Genomic DNA, 25,653 nt, shown 5'->3' on the forward strand with positions numbered 1-25,653 from the left:
TGCTATACAGTAGGTCGTTATTAGTTATCTATTTTATATATAGTAGTGTGTATATGTCAGTCCCAATCTCCCAGTTTATCTCCCCCGCTTTCCCCACTGGTGACCATAAGTTTGTTTTCTACATCTGACATGGTTTTACTTTGGAACCATCTGACTGTATTACCTGTTAAAGAACAATCATACATATCTGCATTAGTGGGAAAATGGTGAACATTAAATTAAATAGAAAAACTTTACATGTGCACACAAAACAAAGACTTTCACTGTTAAATTGCAACTGAAGTCTTGATCAGACTAACTAGGATGATTGCAGCGGAAGATGGGGGAGGTGCTTCATGGTGCAGCTCCCTGCACCCTGGGCTAGAGATACCTTGGACCCAAATGGTAATGATAATGATTAAATCTGGGAAGGTTATTGAGAAGCCCTAGAAAGAGTGTTCACATACAGTTTCAACTGTTGTACGTTTTTGAATGGCTATTAAAAAGGAGGGTACGTTTTATCATTTAAAAGATTTACAACCATCAATGATTGGTGGCACAGGTATGTAATCCATCGTAATGACAGACTGGAATGTAAGCTGCACAGGGAGGGAAATAGGGTGGCCGTTGAATAAAGAACCGAGTGGCGCCAGTGTTTTGGAAGTCTCTAGGAGGTTGAACAAATGTGCTTGAAGATAGTTGAGAGGGGTGTCTGAGATTGCTTTCTGAAGTACAAGCAGTTATAGATGATGATCATAGATGTCACCAATGCAATGCGTGGGCAGGTGGCTACATGGAATGGGGATGTCAAGGAAGTGGGAAACCTGAGCATTGGAAGGGGCCCAGTGATCACCAAAGTTGCCCAGGTTGATGATGGCAGGAGTTCAGTTGAAAGTAAAGCTATGGACTTCCCTGGTGGCGCAGTGGTTAAGAATCTGCCTGCCAGTGCAGGGGACACGGGTTCAATCCCTGGTCCAGGAAGATTCCCACATGCCTCGGAGCAACTAAGCCCGTGCACCACAACTACTGAGCCTGCACTCTAGAGCCCGCGTGCCACAACTACCGAAGCCTGTGCACTCTAGGGCCTGCGTGCCCCAACTGCTGAGCCCACATGCTGCAACTACTGAAGCCTGTGCACCTAGAGCCTGTATTCTGCAACAAGAGGAGCCACCGCAATGAGAAGCCTGTGCACCACAGTGAAGAGTAGCCTCCGCTCGCTGCAACTAGAGAAAGCCCACGTGCAGCAACGAAGACCCAATGCAGCCAAAAATTAAAAAAAGATAATTAAGAAAAAAAAAGCTATGAGCTAGGTGCTTCAGTAAAAGAGGAAAAGTTACTCATAGGTGACAGGCATAGCAGCAGTCTCAAAAAAAAAGTAGGATTCCCCCCTCCCCCCTCTTTTTTAACAAGAGGGAGAAATTGGTTTGGCAGTGGTGAGTCTGCAAGATACCTCCTGCACCTACTGGCTCCAAGGTATTCATGTTAATATAAACTAATAGCCACCTTTCAAGCCTGCAGGTGAAGCAGTGTCCTCAGGGGAGAGCTGAGTCTCTATTAAGGCAGGAGGTTGAGGAATTGTTCCCAAGAAAAGATGGAAGAATTAGGGGAGTGCTGATCTCCTAAGTGGGAGTTTCAGAGGGCATAGTGGGAAGTCGGATGCAGGGGTAGATGGAGGATGGGGGCAGAGTCACTGCCAGGCTGGGGATACAGGGATGTAGTGGGGTGAGAGTATGGGAGATGATGGATGAATGGAGAGATCCACCTTTGAGTATTGATATGAGAGTTGGTGGATGGAGATATTGGTGGTCAGAGAGATTTAAGGAAATTCTTCAAGGTCATATAGCTAGGTAGTTATTGAGCCAGAACAGGAACCTAGGTATGGCTGGCTAAAAAATGGTAGCTGTTTTCTCTCTGAAGCTATTAAAAAACAGTAACAGTGGCTCCTGGGTGTTGCAGTGTTGTGAGTGGTGACTGCACCCCTACCCTCTTCCTCGCTTCTCCTCCCCTCTCCTTCTCCTCTCTGAAGCAGACGTTTTTCGCCACTTTAAGTGATGTATTTTCTTTCATCGTGTGCCTGTATCCAGTGCAGGCCCTCATTTTCCAGGGAAGTTAGGCCGATGGAAATTGTTGAGTAAAATGGCCAGACCTGGTTCCTTCCAAACCTCACATTCTTTTCATTGTAACATGAGTACTTTGGAAGAAAAGGAGACTTGGGATCTGATTTTTTTTTTGTTATGGGGAAATTAGGCCCATTCACATTCATTATGATAACTAATATGTTTGGTCTGATTTTTACCATCTTATTTTATATTTTTTGTTTGTTTCTTCTTATTCCCTTATTACTTTTAAAAAGTTTAACAAGTTAAAAAGAAATCCTCCACCAGGACTTAAAATTACGTTGGTAATTGCATTCATATTTATATCAAGCATAACTAAATTTTTTTTATCACTTTACCAAAGTTAAATAACTATTTTTGCCCTACTCTTCCAAAGTGAGACCTTTAGCATGATTTTATACTTATTTTTGCTGGTATACTTCCTCAAGTAGTTTTACCAGAAAGGGAACACAGGTGGTAATCTTTGCACATGTCTGTCTTTTACCTTCACGTAAGAGTGAAATATTGATCAGTTATAGGAATTTAGCTTGGAACACGGTCCCTTGTCTCAGTACTTTGTAATGGTTATTCTTCTGTCTTAAGTGTTCAGAATTGTGGATTTGAGAAGGCTGTCTGCTTCTCTCACATTTGTTGGGAATGCCTTCTGTTTGGAAGTTTACAAGATTTTCTCTTTATCCTTGGAGTTCAGAAATTTCATCAGTGTATGCCTAGGGCATATGTCTTTTGTTAATCTTGATGCTCCATGCGCCTTTCTAGTCTGAAGCCTCAGTCCTGTTTTCAACTTGGGAAACTTTCATCTATTATTTTAAAAAATAATTGCTTCTCCATTTGTATCTTTTCTCTTTCTGGAACTCCTGTTAATTTAGATACTAGCTCTCCTGAGTCCATTCTCCATTTTCTGTTTTTACATTTTTTTTTTTTTTTAAGTTGTGGCGTGCGGGCCCAGCAGTTGTGGCTCGCGGGCTCAGCCGCTCCGGGGCATGTGGGATCCTCCCGGACCAGGGCCCGAACCCGAGTACCCCACACCGGCAGGAGGACTCCCAACCACTGCGCCACCAGGGAAGCCCCTGTTTTTACTTTTCTTTGGATTTTTGTCCTGTTTTAAGCAAGCTCTTCCCTTGGCCTTCTAGCTTATTAATTTGGTTATTAGTGATGTCTGTTCTGTTTTTCACTACATCAATTGAATTTTTATTCAATATCAAATTTTGGGAATCTTTTTCTCACACAGTTCATTTGAAGTATCTTCTTGAATCTCTTTAAGAACTTGCAGTAGTATTTATTTATTTAATTAATTTATTAAAAAAATTTTTTTTTGGCTGTGTTGCGTCTTTGTTGCCTCGCATGGGCTTTCCTCTGGTTGCGGCAAGTGGGGGCTACTCTCTGGTTGCAGCAAGTGGGGGCTACTCTTCGTTGTGGTGTGCGGGCTTCTCATTGCAGGGGCTTCTTGTTGCAGAGCATGGGCTCTAGGGCACAGGCTTAGTAGTTGTGGCACACGGCCTCAGTTGCTCTGCAGCATGTGGGATCTTCCCAGACCAGGGCTCGAACCTGTGTCCCCTGCGTTGGCAGGCAGATTCTTAACCACTGTGCCACCAGGGAAGTCCTGCAGTAGTATTTAACTCCTCTGTTTCCTACATTAACTCTGCTTTGGCGTGAACCACCTAGTGTGATTGGGGAGCCTGTTCTCTGATAATCTCAAGCTGCTCCTATATTTGTTTGTAGCATATATCCTGACCTTCCAGAACCTCCCCCTGTAAGAATTCCTTTAGCCCCCTTGCAAATGGTGAGAATTAAGGGAAGCCATTCTTTCTGAGAGGCCAGCTGTGAAGGAGATGACAGACGGGACTCCTCATTGAAGTGGGAAGAGGCCCCTTAAGTTGCTGGGCTTTGTTAAGGCGTGATTGTAGAAGGTGAACTCTCTCCTCCTTAAATCAAAGGGAGGTTGCAGTTTAGCTGTGTAGCGCAATTCCCTTTGGAGGCAATGACATGAGCAGGGTCAGCAGGAAGGGACAGTTCTCTCCCCATGTGCTGAGGGCATCTACTCTGGCTTAGCTGGCTGGGACTCCTCAGAGTCCCTAACCAGGGACTAACCAGGGTCCCTAACTCTAACCCTAACCCTCAGATCACTTTCCCATGCTACCAGCCCCCCACCTCAGCCTGGTGCCAAAATTGTTGAGCTGCCCCAGCTAGAAGTTGGAAGAGAGAAAGGAGTCAGAAGCGCACCTTCAAGTTGCTCTCTTCACAGGATTCCCTTAAGAATTGTTTCAGTTTGCACTGAATACCCCGAACATTTATATCCAGTACCTCCTCTGACACTGTTGCTGCCAGCTCCGTGTCTGTCTTGTGCGCCTAGACAGACATGGTGTCTGAGGCTTCCTTAGGTTCCCAGTGTGGCCTGACCTCCATTAAGGTTCAACAAATGTTGGGTAGGTGGATGATGGCTTTTTTTTCTTTCTTTAGAAAATAAAAAGCCAGGTAAAAGTTCCAAAGGCTGCAAGAAGGTAAGTTGGTTCCACGCTCAGGTAAGGTATACCCATTGTTGACGACAAGGTCAGGAACAGGTTACCCACCCTAGAAGAGGCCCACAAAACCAGGTAGATATTGGGTGACTCCAAACAGAGCACTGCATTGGAATCAGTAGATCTGGCTTTCCCTCCCTCTCTGGGTGGCTTCAGCAGAGAAGCAGCAGCATTTATTAAGTTCCCACCACAAGCCATGTACTGCTTTGTGCTTGGTTTACCTTGGTTAGGGATTGTCATCATCCTGTTTTTTAGATGAAGAAACTGAGCCTCAGTGAGAAAGTTCTTAGGTTCAAGGTAGCACAGCTAGGACTTGAGTCTGTCTAATTCCCAAGTCCCTATTGCTCATGGAGAGGAGGGAGGTTCAAACAGTCTTTGGCCCCAGCTCCTGGATCTTCTGGTCCTGCTGGGAAAGTTGTGGACACGTAGGACTTGGGTCAGAGCAGCGGTTCTCCAACTTTAACTAGCCCTCCAGAATCACCTGGAGGGCTGGTTAAAACACAGATTGCTGGGCTCTACCCTTGAGTTTCTGATTTGGTAGATCTGTCTTGGCATCTGATAATTGGTATTTCTAGTGCCTAGGTGATGCTGTTACTGTTGTTCCAAGGGCTGCACGTCCCTGCCTGGCTAGGGGAAGAAGGGTCTTTTTCTAGTCAGATGGGCAGACCTCTGGGGACAGAGCCCTTTTTGTTTGCTTCTCTCCTCTTTCCCCCAACAACTACACTTCTGAGCAGCTTTAACACCCGCTGGGAAGGGTGATTTCCATGTGTTCATTAAGTCTGTTCATTTTTTCCCTGTTGTGTGGTGACCAGCCTGCAAAGCAGAATGGGAAGAAAGCAGCCACCAAAGTGGCCTCCGCTCCCCAGTTTGTTCACTCCAATGATCATGCCAATCGGGAGGCTGAATTAAAGAAGAAGAGGGTAAGCCCTTTCCCTTGGAGAGAGAGGGCCTGGCTTGACTGCCAGGTCTACAGAAATGTTGAAAGGCAAAGGCCAGAACTGTTAGGGTTGTTGAGGCTGTTTGTGGAAAGGGGAAGAGAGGGCAGTTGCCTTGATACTTGATTTAGTGTCCATTTGCTCACCTCCCAGTCCATGGCTGTCTGGTTTATGTTCTCATTGCTCCACTGGAATGACCCCTGCCAGCCTCACCAGCATGTTCTCTGGTATCAGACTCATGGATAACTTTCTTCCCTCATGTTATTCAAATTCTCAGCATTTGAGACCATGATTTTTTTTTTGAAACACTCTCACTTTGGCTTTCCTGTCATCTCACTCTCCTGGATGTCCTTTCTTTTCTGCTGTCTCTTGCTGCTCTGTAAATGATGGAGCATCCCAGGACCTTGTTTTCTTTTCCTCTCTGGTCTTAAGTGCTTCCCGCTACTTAGAACACATTCTCTCTCAGCTTCACATATCTTCCTTGTATTAGTGTCTGCCATACTTTCCCTTCCTTCATCTCTTTGTCTTTTTCTTTCTCTCAAACCCCTTATCTCTTGCTGTCATATCTTCTCCCTTCCTGTATCCCTGCTCCTCCCACCTGTGCCATGTCACACTGTTTTCTCCCTCTGTCACCTGCTCCCTGTTACTCTTGGTCTTCCATCCCTCCCTTAGACTGCAGACCTAGTCAGCTACAGCCCTGGTGTGCGTTCACTTGTTAGGTTGAGGAGATGAGGGAGAAGCAGCAGGCTGCCCGGGAGCAAGAGAGACACCGACGCAGGACCATTGAAAGCTATTGTCAGGATGTCCTGCGACGCCAGGAGGAGTTTGAGCGCAAGGTAAGAGAGCAGTCTTTGCCCCTGGGTAGGACTGGTGTGGGTTTGCTCAAAAGCATCTTTTGCCATTGATCTGTGAAAAGGAAAGAGGAAGGGTGTGAGATTGTTGGAGGGGGAGTAGAGAATCAGTTCAGAGAAGACGGGAAACAGTAGGGACATGGAGGGAGGGTGAGAGGGAGGTGAAGAGCCTTATCTGTGACTGGACAACCCTGGTTAGGTCCTTTCTCCCAAGCTGGAACCCAAAGACTGGGGTCTGGGAGTGGGGAGGCGTTGGACTAGGGAACAGGGGGAGAGAAGGAATGAGAACGTGAGGGGAAAGTTAAGAGAAGAGTCTTCTTTCTAGGACCTCTTACTGCCTTTCTGGCATATAGTCTCATCTCACAGAATATATACTTTCCAACTTAAAGTTCCTTTTCTAATATAAAGTACACATTTTGCTTCCTCCATCCCACATTCCCCATAGATTGTTTTTCTCACTTATACCTCCCTCTTACATTCCTCCCTTATACACTCAGGTGCAATCCCAGGCCTCTAGCTGGTGCTCAAACACACACTTACAAATAGGCACACACATGGACCATGTGGGTCTATCCTTTCTTCTTCTAGTTCCTGGCTTTGTTGGCTGATACAAGCTGCTCTTTGGTGGGCTGGGACTCACATGGCTCTCCCAGCCTCCCATGGTTGCCAAAGACAGCTCTCACTCTCTTTCCTCCCCTGGACCATTGTCTTTTTTTCCCTTTAGGAGGAAGTTTTGGAGGAATTAAATATGTTTCCTCAGTTGGATGATGAGGCCACAAGGAAGGCTTATTACAAGGAGTTCCGTAAGGTATGGAGGCCCATTTTTTTAAAAAATTTTTATTCATTTATTTATTTTTTGACTGCATTGGGTCTTTGTTGCTGTGCGTGGGCTTTCTCTAGTTGTAGCGAGCGGGGACTGCTCTTGGTTGCAGTGCGTGGGCTTCTCATTGTGGTGGCTTCTCTTATTGCAGAGCACAGGCTCTAGGCATGTGGGCTTCAGTAGTTGTGGCACACGGGCTCAGTAGTTGTGGCTTGTGGGCTCTAGAGTGCAGGCTCAGTAGTTGTGGCGCTCAGGCTTAGTTGCTCTGCGGCATGTGTGATCTTCCTGGACCAGGGCTTGAACCCGTGTCCCCTGCATTGGCAGGCAGATTCTTAACCACTGCACCACCAGGGAAGTCCCGGGGGCGCATTTCTTAAGGCCCTTTAGGGAGGGCATCAATCCAGTGCTGTCTCCTCTCTGCTTCTGTTTTTCCTAAGATGGAGACCTCTTCTTTCATGGGCCTGTTGATTGCTACCCAGTTCTTTCCCTGCCTTCATCCCTCATTCCCTGCCCTGCAGGTGGTGGAATACTCTGATGTGATTCTAGAAGTACTGGATGCCAGGGACCCATTGGGCTGCCGCTGCTTCCAAATGGAGGAGACTGTCCTGCGGGCAGAAGGCAACAAGAAGCTGGTCCTGGTCTTGAACAAGATTGGTGGGTATTGGGCAGTATTGGGTAAGGCAAGGCAGGGACCAGGACTTGTTGAAAAACTAGCTTGGACCAGACCCTGACACCCAGCAACTCAGTGGTATCCATAACAGTTGTGCAAGGTAGGAATTCTTGTTTGAGTTTTTAAAGCCAGGGATTTGAGAGGTGAAGTCACTTGTCTAAACACACACACACCACACACACAGTACAGCAGAAGTTGGGAATGGAGTTAAAGCCTGTCTGCCTTTCAGTCCCCTGTTTTTGCCATTTTGAGCTTTATCTGTGACTGGCCAACCCTGGAGAGTTCCTCTTTTCTCCCAAGCTGGAACCCGGACACTGGGGCAGAAGAGCACATCGGCTCACGAGTCACTCAGGTCTGGGTCTCATCCCAGTTTTGCTGTCTGTTTTCTCTGGGATCTTGGACAAGTCATGTCACCTGAGAGCTTCTGTTTCTCTAGGTGTAAAATGGGCTGTGATTGTCCCAATCTCATAGGATTGTTGGAGAATTAATGATAAAGTGCTTGGTACATACATGTTCAGTTCTTCATAAATGGTAGCCATTTTTGTCAAGGTTATTCTTGACATTTGGCCCAACCTAGAATGATCCAGGGAGGGGTGGGAAGCACTGTCTTTGGGAGGCCTCTGGTACCCTGGGCCCCCTGGTCTGGAAGGAAGGCATCTAGGACCATAGAGCTGTTTACCCATTCTCCTTGAGGAAACAGGTCTCCTCAGGGAGGGCCAACTGGTCCCCTAGACTAGACTGTCCTTTCTAACTCTAACCTGGGGACTGGACAGGGACTGTCAGTGCTAGGGAGATATCTGTTGGCAGGAGGTGGGCCAAGTCTTGGATGTGGGTGGCTGCATCTTTAGAGTGAGCCATCGAGGTGATGTTCTCCTTTCCAGTCCTCTCTGTTCCTATTTTCCCCAGACCTGGTCCCCAAGGAGGTTGTGGAGAAGTGGCTGGAATACCTTCGGAATGAACTGCCAATTGTGGCTTTCAAGGCTAGCACCCAGCATCAGGTCAAAAACCTGGTAAGCTGGGGCCAGGGACATCTAGCCTCTTTCAGGGTAGCCTGGGGCTACACTGTTTTCTAATTATATCATTAACATAGAAATGTGTTTTCAATGTAAGATATTAAAGTATACAGAAACATTTGTTGCTTTGATGGAGAGAAACTGGGTCCTGGGGGACATTTGTTTTTTCAATTTTGTACCAGGTATAAAACTTATTTATTTAAAAAAATAAAGTAGAAAAAATAAAAACAATTACAGTTGACCCTTGAACTAAACAGGGGTTAGGGACATCCACCTTCTGCACAATGGAAAATCTGTGTATAACTTATAGTTGGCCCTTCATATCTGCAGTTCTGTATCTGCAGATTCAACCAACTGCGAATCATGTAGTACTATAGTATTTACTAGTGAAAAAATTTGCGTATAAATGGACCTGTGCTGTTCAAACCCGTGTTGTTTAAGGGTCAACTGTATAGATGGAAGCTTGAATATCCTTACGCTGGTACCTCTAATTCCAAACTCTTTTATCCATATCCAGAAGTAACCACCATTGTTAGTTTGGTGTGTATCCTTCCAGATGTTTTTCTGTGCTTTATATTATATGTGGATGTGTTTATAAAGAGAAAATAGTGTTAACGAGTATCATATATGTCATCCTGCATTTTGTTTTTTTTTTCCTTGAAGATCTTTCTATAGAGTTCTACCTTTTTGATGCTAAATAAAATTAGTTTCCAATTTTTTTTATCATTATAACCAGTACTACAACATGTACTCTTACACGTCTTGGCTAGTGGGCAAGTGTTTGTGTAGGTTGGGCACTGAGAGGTAGAGTGGCTGGGTCATAGGCTTTTTGCATTTTACATTTTCCTAGTCACTGACAAATTGCTCCCCAGCACCCCACCTCCTCCACCCCCACCCCTCAGTGGCTGTACCAATTTATCTTCCCACTAATGGGATAGATGAATGTGTGAGAGGGCTTATTTCCCTACACCCTTGCCAATATTTGATATCATTAAACATTTAAATCTTTATTCATCTGGGAGAAACATGATATCTCCTTTATAATTTTTTGGCCTTTTTCTTGGCAAAAATGTGATAAGCATCCTTTTTTAACAGTTTTCTTTCATTTGTGTTCCACTTCAAGGATATAGCTCCTTAATCTGTTTCTTATTAATAGATATTTAAGTCAATTCCTATTTTGAAGTACTGTGGTAGGTAAGTAAGGACAGAAGAAGAGCCGAAAGGGCATTGTAGGCAGAGGAGGTAGCATCAGGAGTAAGGAGATGGAGGCCGAAATGACCTTGACCTGTGTGAGGAATCAAGGGAAGGTAGACTTTATGTGGGCCAGGCACCATCTCTTCTCTCCACAGACAGGGAGGCAAACGTCCCCACTGTGTAGGCGAGGTTCACTGAGGCCCAGAGAATGAAATCAGAATTTGCCAGGCACACGCCTGTGAGAGGCAGAGCTGAACTCAAACCTGGCCTGCCTAGAGGCAAGGATGCTATCCTGCCCCTGCTGAGGGAGGCAAGAGACAGGCAGGGACAGAGAAGACTGGAGGTGCAAAGACAGTGGAAAAATAGGCCTTGTGGAAGCAGGGAAATGGCAGGTATTCAGGGCCTATGTGAGAAGCCCTCTGCTTCAGGCTGGGGGTTTCAGTGATCACAGGGAGGCGGCCCTGAAAGTTGGAAATCTGAGCTGAGACCACATCTCCCACCTGATGCCTCTTCTATAATACCCCTCATTTTCCAGAATCGCTGCAGTGTGCCAGTGGATCAAGCCTCTGAGTCACTGCTGAAAAGCAAAGCCTGCTTTGGAGCTGAAAATCTCATGAGGGTTCTGGGGAACTATTGCCGCCTGGGTGAAGTGCGCACCCATATCCGTGTGGGCGTTGTGGGTAAGGCCTCGGGGGAGGTCATGGGACCCAGGCTTCTTCCTTGTGCAGGGGCTTCATTGGGGCAAAGGATTCTGGGAACTTCATGTTACTTTTGTGGGGGAAGGAGAGGAACTGTTCAGGAAGGGTCTTGTGATTTGTAATTTGGATAGGTGGACGTGGGAAGGCATACTCAGGATCACCACCATGGTTTGAGTGTTAGAACCATGGACCAAAAGTGCGGGGCCGGGCTTGGAGTTGGCCTCATCTCATTCTACCAGAGCTGTGGGAGGGAGGGGTGAACACCTCCCTTTCATAGATAAGAACACTGGGGCTCAGAGGAGGGAAAGGGACTTGTAGGGCTCAGCCCTGGGTGAGACAAGGCAGAGCTGAGGCTCAAACCTGGAACCCAGGGTACTGAGGGAAGGCTGGTGGGAAGGGAACAGGGAAATTGAGAGAGGCAGAGATAGACCCGCAGGGAGAGGAAGTGAAGGTGGATACTGAGAAAAAGGTATAGATTTGCATACCTGAGTAGACACAGAAGATTTGAGAAGCCAAATGGTGGGATTGGTGGGGAGTGGAAAGGGAAGACAGATGTGAATGACAGAGGCATGCAGAGAGAGGGAGATATGATCACAAAGAAGTGTGCGCAGAGACTTGCAGAGAAACATAAGAGGGCTAGAGACCCTCCCATGTAAGTAGAGAGGCAGACATGTATACCCAAGGAAAGAATGAGTGAGTCAAACACAGGGATAGAGAGAGATTCAGAGGGAGATACACATAGAGGCAGGAACAAAGATGCAGACACAGAGGAATGCACCCCCAGACCTATGCACACATACAGATCCACAAACACATGTACACATCCACATGTATGGAGACATGTACAGACCCAGAGGCAAAATACATGCAGACCAAGCTCTTCCCATACACTCACCCAACTCCGCTTCCCCTCCCCAATGAAATAGAGCCACGGAGAGACACGTGCCCGGATACACTCGACCCTCAGACATAGTCACGCCCCAGAGTCACAGAGACAGATACACGTCTATGATGAGACGGATATATATGTATATATAGAGAAATAGAGATACAGAGGGCATTAGGGAGGCACAGAGAAAAAGAGACACAGTGGAACACGTACGGAAGGACATACATGTAGAGAGACAAGCCCATGGAGAGAAGGAACATGTACAGAAAGAGCTGAGAGGAGCTGACATAGAGGGAATTACAAAGAGGTAGAATTGGTGGGGTGGGGAGAATTAGAGAGAAAGGACAATGGCCAGAATGAGATACAGTGAGACAAACCGGCAGAGAAAGAGGTGCTTAGATACACAGAGATACACAGACAAAGAAAGATGTGATAGAGAAAAAGATGGAGTGAGAAAGACAGAAATGGGAAAAGCAGTGGTATTTAGAATGAGAACAACCAAGAGACAGAAGATATACAGAGACTTCTATACATGAGGGATATATACACAGGCACATCTGTGAGGGAGCAGTACATGTGTAAGTTCTAGCACACAGAGAAAGAGAATGGTGGGAATGAGAGACCCAGTGAGGAAGAAATAGACAAAGACATCCATAGGCTGAGAGGTGCTCACAGATGCCCAAACAAAAAAACACGCACCACAGGCAGAAAGCTGCTCAGAGACTGACATCTGGAGATGAGCTCCCCCCACCCCCTGCCAGGTGAATTATATATCAGGATGGATGATTCTGTCTTACAACATTTCCCAGTGTCCACCCTCCACTGGATTTTGTCACAGAGGCCTTGCTTTGAGCGTCTTTCCCAGGCTGTTTGTAGGTAGGAGGTGAGTGCCACATCTAGAAAGAGGGACACGTCTAGCCAGGTTGCTCACATATGGAGGAGAGGGGTAGAAAGACCATGGAGGGGGTTGGTCAGGGCCTTGGATGGGAAGGCAGGAGGCCAGGCTCTGTTTTTGGCTCCCCCATGGCCTGGTCACACTGCCCCTGCCTGGGCCTCCCACACACAGGCTGTCCCAGATATTCTTGAGGACCCTTCCTGCCCTGAGCCATCTGCTGCTCCTTTGTAGGCCTTCCCAATGTTGGGAAGAGCAGCCTGATCAATAGCCTGAAGCGCAGCCGTGCGTGCAGTGTGGGAGCCGTTCCTGGGGTCACCAAGTAAGCACCTGCCTGCTCCCCCACTTCACAGATCCTTCACCCTACCATTCCCCCAACTCCCACGCCTTCAGCCCCTGTCCCTTATCTTGGACCAGCCTTTGATTCTTCCCTGGGCATGGGAGTCTCACTAATAGCCCTCATTTACCTGGCACACCCTGGCTGTGGGTCAGGCACCCAGCTGGGTGTTTCCCCCACTTAGCTCCTTGAAGCCTCCCGACACCATGCAAGATTGGGCTCTGAATAAGCAGCTCCACTTCCTCGGTGAAGCAACAGGCTCAGAGAGTCAGAAGCTTGCCTGTGGTCCTGCAGCTCAGTCCCCGGTGGTGGAGGCTAGACTGGAATCAGACCCCATATCTCTCCACCTTCACCTGTGTGCCATCTGTCCCACCCCTTCTCTCAACTGGGTGCTTGGAGCCTAGAGGATGCCAGGCACATCTGGGCTTATCACCGTCCTGTGTCCTCATATCTCCCCTCTCCCACCCCAGGTTCATGCAGGAGGTCTACCTGGACAAATTCATCAGGCTGCTGGATGCCCCGGGCATTGTCCCAGGACCCAACTCGGAGGTGGGCACCATCCTGTGCAACTGCATTCATGTGCAGAAGCTGGCGGATCCTGTGACCCCAGTGGAGACCATTCTTCAGCGCTGCAACCTGGAGGAGGTACGCGGGCCTCTTGCTTATGCCCTACCCTGCTCCAAGGGCCCTTCGTTCTTCCTCATAATTTCTCTTCTTCCTCTCTTCACCAGATTTCCAGCTATTACGGTGTCTCTGGGTTCCAGACCACTGAGCACTTTCTGACTGCAGTGGCCCACCGCTTGGGGAAGAAGAAGAAGGGGGGCATATACAGTCAGGAGCAGGCAGCCAAAGCTGTCCTGGCTGACTGGGTGAGGTGAGGAGGGGGCTAGGTGTAAGGGTGAAGCCTGCTGGGAGTCAGGCTCCACGAAGGGGATCATCTGTGTTCACTGCAGCGGCGGGGCAGCCTAACTTCTTGGGTAGGGAAGTCCAAGGCACCAGGTCACATCCTGCTTGGCAACTTATGCCCAGTGATTATCCAGCAGCTCAACCTCTTGTTCAGAAGCAACTGTCTGGGTTTTCTAGTTGACCCTCACTGTTTCTGACCTGAGAACTCATTCTCTCTTTGATTGGTCATTTGTTGTCTTAATGAGATCACCAATTTCTTCCCACCTCCCAATTCAGCGGGAAGATCAGCTTCTATACACTCCCACCCTCCACCCACACTCTGCCTGCCCATCTCAGTGCTGAGATCGTTAAGGAGATGACTGAGGTCTTCGACATTGAGGATACTGAGCAGGCCAATGAGGACACCATGGAATGTAAGTAAGGGCGAGTAGGTTGGCCTGCCTGGCACCTGGTCCTGCCCTAGTAGAGCCACACAGACCTGACAACAGGTCCTACATTTGACCTCCCCCTGCTCTGGCTCTACTCTGACTTGGGGAAAACTGTTTAACTAGCTTTAACCTTAATGTCTTTTCCCACAAGGTGGAGAATTGTAATCTGGGTCATGGGAATATGGGGGTGGGGTGGGGTAGGGAGGCAGCTGGTTGTGGGCTCTTTGTAGATAGGAAAAAAATCAGCAAAGTACCTGGAACATGGTGAGGTATTTACGAAGTGTGAGGTTCCTTTCCCCATCTCTTGAGGCCTGGAGTGGACTGAGATACTCCTCTCAAAAACCCCTTCTCTCATTTTGCTCCAGGTTTTGTCACAGCCATTGCATGTCCATTTCTAGATTTTTACTTTTATCCACATTGGCAGGTGAGGCATCTGAGACACAGAAAGGTGATATTTGCTAAATGGTGCATGGTCATTGACAGGCAGACGTGGCATTCAAACTAGCTCTCTTGCCTTGTTTTGAAGATTCTCCCAACTCAGTATCTAAGTGGTTAAAAGAATGGACTGCCTGGATTAAAATTTGAGTGCTGTGTGGTGCTGTACAAGTTCTTAAGCTCTCCATGTCCAATGATGTCATCTGTAAAATGGGGACAGTAGCACCCACCTGATAAGATAGTTGTGAAGACTTATTTGATATGTAAAAACACTGCCTGGCATATAGTACATGCTTGGTAAATATTAGCTGTTATTAAGATGGTTATTTGTTGAGGTATAGAGGTATGACTTTCAGAAACTCCTGTAGGAAGTTTGTTCTCTTCAGATACTCTACCATCTGCAGCTCTGGTTGATGGCTCCTTTCTTCTCTATCCCACCCAAGGAAGGTACCCGGTGATCTCTGGGCCTGTCTGTGGACACTCTGGGGTAGTGGAGAAAGCCTTGGCTGGCCTGGCTTCTAGTTACCCTGTTTCTCTTGAGGGCCAGTAGCTTTCCTTCTCTGGGCCTTTTAGTGTGCTTGGATTACAAATGAGGACAAGAGGCTTGCCTACCCCCATGTGGCTTTGGGCAAGTCAGCCCTTTTTCTGAACTTTGCTTTTCTATTAAGTGGGTAGCTGGGAGGAATTAGTGCTCACATTTTTATGATGATGCTTGACTCTGGCTGTGTGTGAGGGCAAGCAGGGCTCTGGCAGTGAGAATGTACTTTGGCAAAAGATAGAGGTCCCGGAAATTGAGAAGAGGGAGTGGTTAATAGTGAGAATTTCCTAGTTGCCCTAGTGTTGAATCTTGAAGATTAGGGATTAGAGGCCCAGGGCAATGGACACATTTGTGGTTTGCACTGGAGGCCAGCTCTAGGCAAGGCACCAGAGAGAGAGGGAGAGAGGCCCGGTCCTGGGGAGGGAATCCCAGTAGCTGCCATTTACAGAGCAGTGTCTCAGGCCAGTGCATTTCAGGTACCCTCTGCTGTAATTCACAGCAGCCCTTTGTTATAGGGCTTGTGGCATTCTCATTTTCCAGATGAGGAAGCTGAGGCTCCAAGACCAGCTCCCAGCAGGCGAGTACCCTACTGCAAAACCCACATCTTGAATCCTTTGTCATGTGGCCTCCCAGCAGGAATAAAAGAGCCTTCCCTCCTGACTACCCTGGGCAGCGTCCACATATCCTTTCCACTGAGGCCTGACCAGGGGGCTAGTAGCAGGGAGGAGCCAGGGCCCTGACAGTGGTATTTATTGTGTTAAAGGCTTGGCCACTGGAGAACCTGATGAGCTGTTGGGTGACATGGACCCGCTCGAAATGGAGATCAAGTGGCTCCATTCTCCTATGGTGAAAATAGCAGATGCCATGGAAAATAAAACCACGGTGTATAAGGTACCTGTTCTCTTTCTTCATGGGAACACTCTCCTCTACCCCGGGCTCTGGGAAATGGTCAGTCCCTTCCACCTGGCTCCCACAAGGTCCGCCTATAATACTGGGGAGATGCGGGTTATTCATTCATACCTTGTGGGCTCCCTGGGTGCTAGGCAGGGTGCATCCTTTGCCAAGCAATGGCAGGTCCGAGGAGGAGGCATGCTCTCTCAAGTAGCTTTCCCAGCCCAGCTCTAGCCTAGAGAGCAGGATCCCTGTCTATCCACCCGCTTCTTCAAGTTACAAACCTGGGCAACCCTGATTCTTCCTTCCTTCTAACTAGTATCCTGGATCCTATATACAGTCAGTCACCAAGTCTGTGGCTTCTCCTGCCTAAATCTTAAGAGATGCTCTTGGCCTCTTTCTATTCCTACCATTCCTGTAACCCTAGCCTAACCTTCCAGTTGTCTCCCACCTGGACATTTGTTCCATATGGCAGGTCCCAAAGGTCACCTGCCCTTTCATGGCTCCCCAGGATCAAGTAGATATGCTCTGCTATGATCTCTGGAGGCTTTTTCAGCCTCTATGTCCGCCAGTCCCCCATCGCTGCCCTTCGAGAGGTCACAGTTTAGTGGTTTCAACCACGGATATCTACACTGTGATGGGAGACACACAGGCTGGGGTTGGGGGCAGAGGTTGGAAAAGCATGGATCTAAGGGCCCTAACTAACCTATACTACTTGTGGGTCAGGGAAGTATTCCAGGGGGCCTTGATGCTTGTGCCACGTCTTGAAGGTTGAGGAATTCTCTGGGCAAGGGGGGCAGCAACCTGTGGTCAGGGGCTCAGCCAGTGCGCGTGCCAAGACCCAAAAGGGTGAGAGCGTGTTATTTTGCAGAAATCACTAGTGGTCTGAGGTGACTGGAGTGAGGGTAGAGGCAGGGAAAGATGAATCTGGTGTCAGATCATTGAAGGCCTTGAGTTTGACTTTAAACCATGGGTAATAGGTAAACACTGAAAGTTGTTTATGTTTTGTGGGGGAGGGGAGGCAAAGGGTTTAAAATTTTTTTCCCATTTTGTTTATTTAAGATATTTTTTTGATTAGGTACATGGTATAAAATTGAAAAGGTAGGATATTCCCTGGCGGTCCAGTGGTTAGGACTCCACGCTTTCACTGCTGAGGGCCTGGGTTCAATCTCTGGTCGGGGAACTAAGATCCCACAAGCTGTGTGGCGTGGCCAAAAAAAAAAAGGAAAGGTAAAGGGTATACAGTAAAAGTAAATCTCTCTCCTGCTTCTCTCTCCCAGCCACCCTGCCCCCTCCTGAGTGTCCTTTCAGAGCTACTCCATCTTTATACATACATATATATATAAAAGCAGATAACAGATCTATTTCAATGCTTTTTAAAAAAATTTTATTTATTTATTAATTTATGTCTGTGTTGGGTCTTCATTGCTGTGTGTGGGCTTTCTCTAGTTGTGGTGAGTGAGGACTACTCTTCGTTGCAGTACATGGGCTTCTCACTGTAGTGGTTTCTCTTGTTGTGGAGCATGGGCTCTAAGTGTGCAGGCTTCAGTATTTGTCTTGCGGGCTGTAGAGCGCAGGCTCAGTAGTTGTGGCACACAGGCTTAGTTGCTCCGTGGCATGTGGGATCTTCCCGGACCAGGGCTCCAACCCATGCCCCCTGCATTGGCAGGCGGATTCTTAACCACTGAGCCACCAGGGGAGTCCCAACAGATCTATTTCAATTCAAATAGTCGTATGCTGTTTTTATTGTTCTGCACATTGCTTATTTCACTTACAAATTCATCTTGTAGATTGTTCCACATGATTACTTAAAGAACAGTCCTTCATTTTTAAAAAAGAAAATTATTTATTTGGCTGCATCGGGTCTTAGTTGTGGCACACGGGATCCTCACTGTGGTATGTGGGTTCTTCGTTGCAGCGCGAGGGCTTCTCTCTAGTTGTGGCATGCGGGGGCTAAGTAGTTGTGGCACGTGGGCTTAGTTGCCCCGCGGCATGTGAGATCTCAGTTCCCCGACCAGGGATTGAACCCACGTCCCCTGCATTGGAAGGCGGATTCTTAACCACTGGACCACCAGGGAAATCCTCTGTCGTTCATTTTTGATGGCTATATAATATCTGGAAGAGTTTCTTAAGCAGGGAAGCAACATGGTCAAGTTTATGTATTAGAACTATCACTCCAGTGGCTGGGGTAAAAATCAAGTTGGAAAGAAAGGAGCCAGAGTGGAGGTAAGAAGTCCAGGAAGGAAACTGTTGCCTGAGCTCTGTAAGAAATGATGAGGCCTGCATTGGGGCAGTGGTAGGAATCACGCCATTCCCATCTTCACATAGTTTCGAAAGTCCCCCCAGTGCTTACAGGAAAATCAGTTTAAAGTTGTGAGTTTAAGGCCATCCCCTGATATTTCTCACTGAGCCCATAAGCCCCAGAACATACCATTTTTCCTCAAGGACCAGCAGTAGTTCCCTACTCCATACTGCAAATTCTAGGCTCAGGTTCAGGGCCCTGAGTAGGGCCACTCAATTGCACAACTCCATTTAGGAGTGCTATGTTGTAAATGGTGCCCCCTCCCACCCCCGCAACCCCATAGTTGTACAGTGTGGTAGCCTTGCCTTTTACCCACTGTGTAGCAGGTAGCCATACATACAGAATCCTGACTGCTTGGGTTCTCATTTATTCTACTGCTTACTAGCTGTGTGACCTTATGTGCCTTGTTTGTCAAAGACATTGTTGCAAGGATTAAATGAGTTAATACACAGGTGTGTGTGAGTACATGTATACATATACATATGTATGTATATGTATAACACACACATATATGTGTATGCTTAGAAAGGTACGTGGCACATAGTGAGCTTCCTTTCAATATTACCTTTTACTGACCACATGTACCTTCTGTTACAGCCAAATAGACACCCTTTTGGGTGCCCAGGTATGCTCTCTGCTTTTCCAGTGTTCAGTCAGGAATGACCCTTCCATTAGCAGAAGTATGTTGACCACCACCATCCCCTCAGCCTCTGTCACTTACGCTGCATTTCTTTGGTGGGCACTTACTACATTCTAACTTGAGGTGTGGTTGGGTTTTTTCCTCTTTAGCCTGGTTGCTTCCTGAAGGTGGGACTGCATCCGAGCCATTTCTCCAACATTTCCCCATACAGAGCTAGGCACAAAATTGGTGTCAGAACATATTTGTTAAATTGAGTAAGACCTTGAAGGGTCACTTGAACAAAGAATCATTGAATACCAATTGTCATTGACAAGTAATTCTGCTTTTTCATTTTATTCTTGTAAAAGCCATGCAAGCTACCTACTCTCCACCCTTATTTGACAGATGAGCAAATTGTGGCTGAAAGGATAACTAAGCACCTGCTAGTCTGTGGTGGAGCCAGACTTGAAGCTTATTAGTTCTGTGTGGCTCCAAGGCTCCTGTTCTTATGCAAGCCTGTCCTTGCCTCCTCTGCAGAAGTCTTTGGAGGTACTCTGGGGGCCCAGACCTCACTGTTGTCCTTTCTTTCCCCAGATCGGAGATCTCACTGGGTATTGCACCAATCCAAACCGTCATCAGATGGGGTGGGCTAAGCGCAATGTGGACCTTCACCCCAGGAACAACAGCTCAGTGGATGTCTGCCCAGTGGACCACCGCCCGATGCTACAGAGGATCATGGAGACAGACCCCCTGCAGCAGGGCCAGGCTCTGGCATCTGCCCTGAAGAATAAAAAGAAGCTCCAGAAGCGTACAGGTAGGGGCACTTGACCACACCCCTGTGCTCCAAAAAGAACCTACCTGAGGCCTTAATTAGGGGCTCCTGAATGAGCATCTCCACGTGTCCAGCCCCGGGCCAGGGTTAGGGGGCAGGGAGGGGTTAGGAGACTTACCTGCTAGCACAGTGGTTCTCAAACTTTAGCTTGTATTAGAATTGCCTGGAGGGCTTATTAAAACACAGGTTTCTGGGACCCACCCCCAGAGTTTCTAACTGAGTAGTTGGACCTTGGGTGGGTGGGTGGCAGGGCGCTGAGAATTTGTGTTTCTAACTTGTTGCCAGTTAGTGGTGATGTTGCTCCTCTGGGAACCACACTTGGAGAACCACTGGCCTAGTTTTATGTATCAAATACCCACCATTTATTTATCACCTGCTTTCTATGTGTTAAGGCTATATATGTTTACTTTATCAATATATGTTTACTTTATCAATAGGCGATATATTCAAAATCCAAAGGGTACAAAAGAATATACAATAAAATGTCTCCTTCCAATCCCGCAGTCTTTCAGGCATCCCTCCAGAGGCAACCAGTTAATTTCTTGTATCTCATTCCTGAGATAGGTACACAGGCAAATATCTGTATATTCTTTGTTCTCTTTTTGTAGACAGAGGCTAGTCTCCTGAACATATAGTTTTGCCACATCATTTTTCCACTCAATATATATTATAGATATTTCCCCATCAATTCACAAAAGAACTTCTCCCTTCATTTCAATGGTGGTCTGCTGTATGGCTGGTCCATTTAGGTCTTCATGCTATACTAATTTTCACTAACTCATTGCAAAAGTCTTATTCTCATTTGTTAAGTGAGGAAACTGGGGCCCAGAGACATTAAGTGACACACTCAAGGTATTTGATGGGGCCAAAATGCAAACCTAGATTTGACTGATCCCATGAGCCCTGTTCTTTGAACTAGACTATGTTCATAACCATTCGCTCTTGGCCTGATTCCACGCTGAGTCCTGGGAATACAGAGATGAATTGCTCTTGAACTGCTGGTCTTATTGAGGAGTGGGGAGGAGACGAGAAAACAGACATTGGCAACACAAAGTGATCACTGTGAAGACATAGAAAGCACAGTGCGGGAACCTAACCCAGCCTGGAGGTCGTGGTGGGGTAGGGGTGATCAGAGAAGGCTTCCAGAAGGAGGTGATGTCTGAGGGGAATCCTGAGGAACAATAAGGTGTGGCTGGAGGATGGAGGTGAGCATTCAGGCTCAAAGCCCCTACTGCCATCCTGCCCCTTTGCCGTGAGAGCTTTGAGGGTCATGGCAGAGTGCTAGTAAGTTCAACACAGTAAAAGAAAACAGCTGTTTTGATACTAGGAAGAGAAAAATACTTGAAGCTCAGTACTCTGACACTCTGAGATACAAGCTATTTTGGGGTGATCATTTCATAGGTAGACAAATGGGTCTTCCTGTGAGGCTGAGCAGTGGCTGCCATTAGCTCACCAGTTGTTTTGTTTAGTGTTGGGTGGGGAGGGGGCGGTTAGGGAGCCAGTTTGGGAGTTTGGTGCAGACCAAGGTAAATGTAGGCTAGCTCCTGCAGGCTTCCTGTTGGCAAGCCAGCCACCAAGTGACTGCCCATTTTTCTCCATCTGCAGATAAACTCGCCAGCAAGCTGTCTGATTCCATGATGTCCGCCCTTGACCTCTCTGGCAATGCTGATGACAGTGCTGGTGACTGATCCACTGATCTCACCTCCTTCCCCCACTCCAAGCATCAGTTCCAGTGGAAATAACAGATGAAATGGTTTGCTTCTCCCTGAAATTAAAAGAGCCCCTTCCCCCAACCCCCCTTCCCTCCATTCTCCGGGAAAAAAAAGTCCCAAGTGTCTGAAACTGACAAACCCAATACCCTTATTTAATCTGTACTCTGTTTTCAAGAGAAATTAAAAAAAAATTATCAGCAGATCCCTTATGCTAACAATTTATCCCCCACCTTATAGGTTGGGCTGGTTGGAGGGCCGACCCCTCACAAAACGCTCTTGGAGAGCTAAACATGCAACTGGAGGCTAGGCTGCTCGTAGATCTGGGGCTTCCTCGGTGGTGGGGGGGGTGATGATTTCTTTACCAGTCTACAACAAAGCTCAGCAGCACGCCATCCCTGCAATGGGCTGCAGGTCACGCATCTTCCTCCCACCCAAGCCCACAGATCCTCGCTTGGGTGGCAGCAGGAGTAGGGGGAACAGTGATGAGCCTTCTGAGTCTCTGGAAGGGTTTAGGGATAGAATAGAGGAAAGAAGACAACACACAAGCCTGGCTGGTGCTGAGGTGTGGTAAGCACTGCCTGTTTACACAAAGGGGAAGAAAGGTACCTCTTGGTAGGTTGCTGCTGTGGGGCATTTCTGGGCAGACTGTGAGTTGGAATTGCTTGAACTGAAGCACTCTGGCTGGGACCCGTCATTGTGTGACCCCGTCTCACCCAGCACCAGCATTTGAATTCCATGATTCAAAAGAGTTCCAGTATCATTTATTCATAGGCTGCATCCTCAAGAGCTGCTATATCAGGGGTATACCAGCAAACTCCTTTTCTGGTGTCTAGAAGACATTATACCCCATAAAAATATTAGCCACCTCTTCTGGGGGAGCATACTCCATCAGAAAAAGACCCAGGCAGTGTCAGGGCCCCTCAGAAAGGGACTAGGGTAAATGATGGCAACAGAAACACAGTATCTTACTTTACCAGGGGTTGTTTGGGTTATGCATAGGACCTCAGTTCCTAGCAGTCTACCTGAGACTGGACATGTTTGAAGGGAATGGGTGTTAGATTGCAGGCTTTGCCCCCCACCCCAAACTTCCACATCATCTGTGGATCCACAGCCACTTCTTAGCCTTGCCTCTCTTGCTGTCACCCTATTCAAATCCTGAGACTGGAACCGTGTGATGGCCTGATAGGCCCTTGGTTGCAGGATGGTTGGCAGGGAAGTGCAGACCACTTCTGCATTCTGGGGCAGCCAGAGGGGAGAATTACATACTGCTTGAGCACAAACTGAACCAGACCCTGAAAACCTGTTACCTTCTTTAGCCTTCAATACAGCTCTGCCAGTAAGAGGTTAGTCTCCCCATATGAAAGATAAATAGGCTCAAAGTTGTCAGGAAGTACCCAAAACAACATATTAAGTGGTGGTGCCAGGATTGGAACCCAGGTGTGATAAAAACATTATGCAGTCCCTTTCCTCTGCATTGTACTGCCTCCTTAACATTAAGTACCTACGGTGTGCCAGCCTCTGTTATCAAGTCTTTTAAATACATTCTCTCTTTTTTTGGCTTTAAAAAATAGGGCCTTGATAAAATGCCACTCCAAATACTCTTTAATGGGGTCCAACTTACTTTACACTATCGTATCAAAATCTCCTGATAGATAATAGTGCTACAATGAAAAATTGCATACCAGGACAGCTAATGCCATTTTATAACCACATGGCAATTCATAATTTAACTTTAAAAATATTTTCTAATACTCCTAAGAGATACTGGTAACTAAATACTAGGAATAAGAGGTATCTCGTTGAGTAAGAAACATCATGGGAACAAAATTTGGCCCAAGTCAAACAGAAGAATTAAAGTAGTCATGTCAGGATAAGAATTTGGGATTCCAGATTTTCTACAGCATATCACAAGTTTTTTTTCTGCTTTTTTTAAAAAAATCATTTATTTATTTATTTATTTATGGCTGAGTTGGGTCTTTGTTGCTGCGTGTGGGCTTTCTCTAGTTGCAGTGAGCGGGGGCTACTCTTCGTTGTGGTGTGTGGGCTTCTCCTTGCAGTGGCTTCTCTTGTTGCAGAGCACAGGCTGCAGGTGTACGGGCTTCAGTAGTTGTGGCATGCGGGCTCAGTAGTTGTGGCCCACGGGCTCTAGAGCACAGGCTCAGTAGTTGCGGTGCACAGGCTTAGTTGCTCTGCGACATGTGGGACCTTCCTGGACCAGGGCTCGAACCCGTGTCCCCTGCATTGGCAGGCGGATTCTTAACCACTGCGCCACCAGGGAAGCCCTATCACAAGTTTTTTACAATGCTATTTTTCGAGTCTTTTCCCTCTTGCTTTTTTTTTTTAAGTATAATTTATATACAATAAAGTTCACCCTTTATAGTGTAAGTTCTGTGAGTTTGGACAAATGTATACAGTAGTGAACTACCATCACTATCAAGGTATAGTTTACATCACCCCCAAAACTCTTGGAACTCTTTGTAGTCAACCCCTACCCCCACCCTCAGATTCTGGGAGCCCCCGATCTTTTTTCTGTCCCTATAGTTTTGCCTTCGTGTGAATGTCATGTAAAAAGAATCATACAGCATGTAGGCTTATTTTATGCCTATAGGTATAGAATAAAATAACCTCTGGTGTACTTAGAATAAGATAACCTCTGGTGTACAGTTCTATAAGCTTTGAAAAATGCATAGAGTTGTGTAACCAACACAATCAAGGTATAGAACAGTTCTATTACCCTCTGCTCTCCCCCGTCAAATTCATCCCTGCTACTTTATAGTAAAAACCTCCCTACCTCTTAACTCCTGGCAACCCTGATTTGTTCTTTGTCCCTATAGTTTTATCTTTTGGAGAATGTCATATAGATGGAATTATACAATATGTAGCCTTTTGAGACTGGCTTCTTTCACTAAGCACATTTGAGATTCATCTACATTATTGGGTTTATCAGTAGTTCCTTATCTGAGTTACACTCCATTGTATGGATGTACCACCATTAGTTTATCCATTCCCCAGTTGAAGGGACATTGGGTTGTTTGCAGGTTTGGGTGATTACAAATAAACCTGCTGTAAACATTTGCATGGATTTTTTTGTGTTTTCATTTCTTTAAATACTTAGAGTTGGTTTGCTGGGATATATGGTAAGTATATGTTTAACAGGCTCAGAAACTGCTAAACTTTCTCAAAGTAGCTCTACCATTTGGCATTCCCATCAGTGTGTGAAAATTCTCCACACATTTTCCAGCAGCTGGCATTGTCAGTTTTTTGACATTAGCTAATCTAGTAGGATGTAGTGGTATCTCATTGTAGTTTTGATTTGCATTTTTCTACTGACTAATGATTTGAGAGTATTTTCATGTGCCATCCAAATATCTTCTTTGGTAAAATGTTCAACTCTCGCACATTTTGTATTGGGTTGCTCATTTTATTATTGAGTTTTGAGAATTCTACATATAATTGGATAAAAATTCTTTATCAGATATATGTATGTTTTGTAACATTTTTTCTCCAGTCTGTGGCTTGTCTTTTCATTCTTTAAAAAGTGTCTTTTTTCATTCTGAAAAAGCTTTTCATTTATGGCCACACAGCATGCGGGATCTTAGCTCCCCAACCAGGGATTGAACCCCTGCCCCCTGCAGTGGAAGCCCAGAGTCTTAACCACTGGACTATCAGGGAAGTCCCCTGAAAAAGCTTTTAAAACATTTAAAATTTAAAAAAATATTGTGGTAAAATACATATAAAATTTACCATCTTAACCATTTTTAAGTATAGAGTGGCATTAAATTTATTCACATTTGTGCAACCATCACCACAATCCATCTTCAGAACTCCTTTCATCTTGCATAACTGAAAGTCTACCATCTAAACACTAATTCATCCTTCCCGCAGCCCCTGACAACCACCATTCTACTTTCTGCCTCTGAATTTGATTACTCTTGGTACCTCATATAAGTGGAATCATACAGTATCTCTCCTTCTGTGACTAGCTTATTTCACTTAGCATAATGTCTTCAAGGTTCATACATGTTGTAGCATGTGGCAGAATTTCCTTTTTAAGGCTAAATAATATTCCATTGTAGTGT

General features: G+C 46.4%; 1 protein-coding gene across 1 annotated transcript in view; it reads left to right on the forward strand.

Annotated features, from left to right (window-relative positions):
* Positions 1–21,768, forward strand: part of GNL3L (G protein nucleolar 3 like) — a 26,062-nt gene extending 4,294 nt beyond the window's left edge. The window contains exons 3-16 of the mRNA XM_082681237.1: positions 4,554–4,594; positions 5,425–5,532; positions 6,267–6,383; positions 7,123–7,206; positions 7,737–7,872; positions 8,795–8,898; positions 10,631–10,775; positions 12,809–12,896; positions 13,382–13,556; positions 13,643–13,785; positions 14,094–14,230; positions 15,982–16,109; positions 19,625–19,844; positions 21,468–21,768. Of these exons, the coding sequence (XP_082537363.1) occupies positions 4,554–4,594; positions 5,425–5,532; positions 6,267–6,383; positions 7,123–7,206; positions 7,737–7,872; positions 8,795–8,898; positions 10,631–10,775; positions 12,809–12,896; positions 13,382–13,556; positions 13,643–13,785; positions 14,094–14,230; positions 15,982–16,109; positions 19,625–19,844; positions 21,468–21,550 (1,709 nt within the window). The 3' untranslated portion in view covers positions 21,551–21,768. The remainder of the gene's footprint in view (positions 1–4,553; positions 4,595–5,424; positions 5,533–6,266; positions 6,384–7,122; positions 7,207–7,736; positions 7,873–8,794; positions 8,899–10,630; positions 10,776–12,808; positions 12,897–13,381; positions 13,557–13,642; positions 13,786–14,093; positions 14,231–15,981; positions 16,110–19,624; positions 19,845–21,467) is intronic.
* The last annotated feature ends 3,885 nt before the right edge of the window (positions 21,769–25,653 follow it).

The sequence above is a fragment of the Grampus griseus genome, assembly GCF_964374135.1.
Source record: "Grampus griseus genome assembly, chromosome: X".
Taxonomy (NCBI): domain Eukaryota; kingdom Metazoa; phylum Chordata; class Mammalia; order Artiodactyla; family Delphinidae; genus Grampus; species Grampus griseus.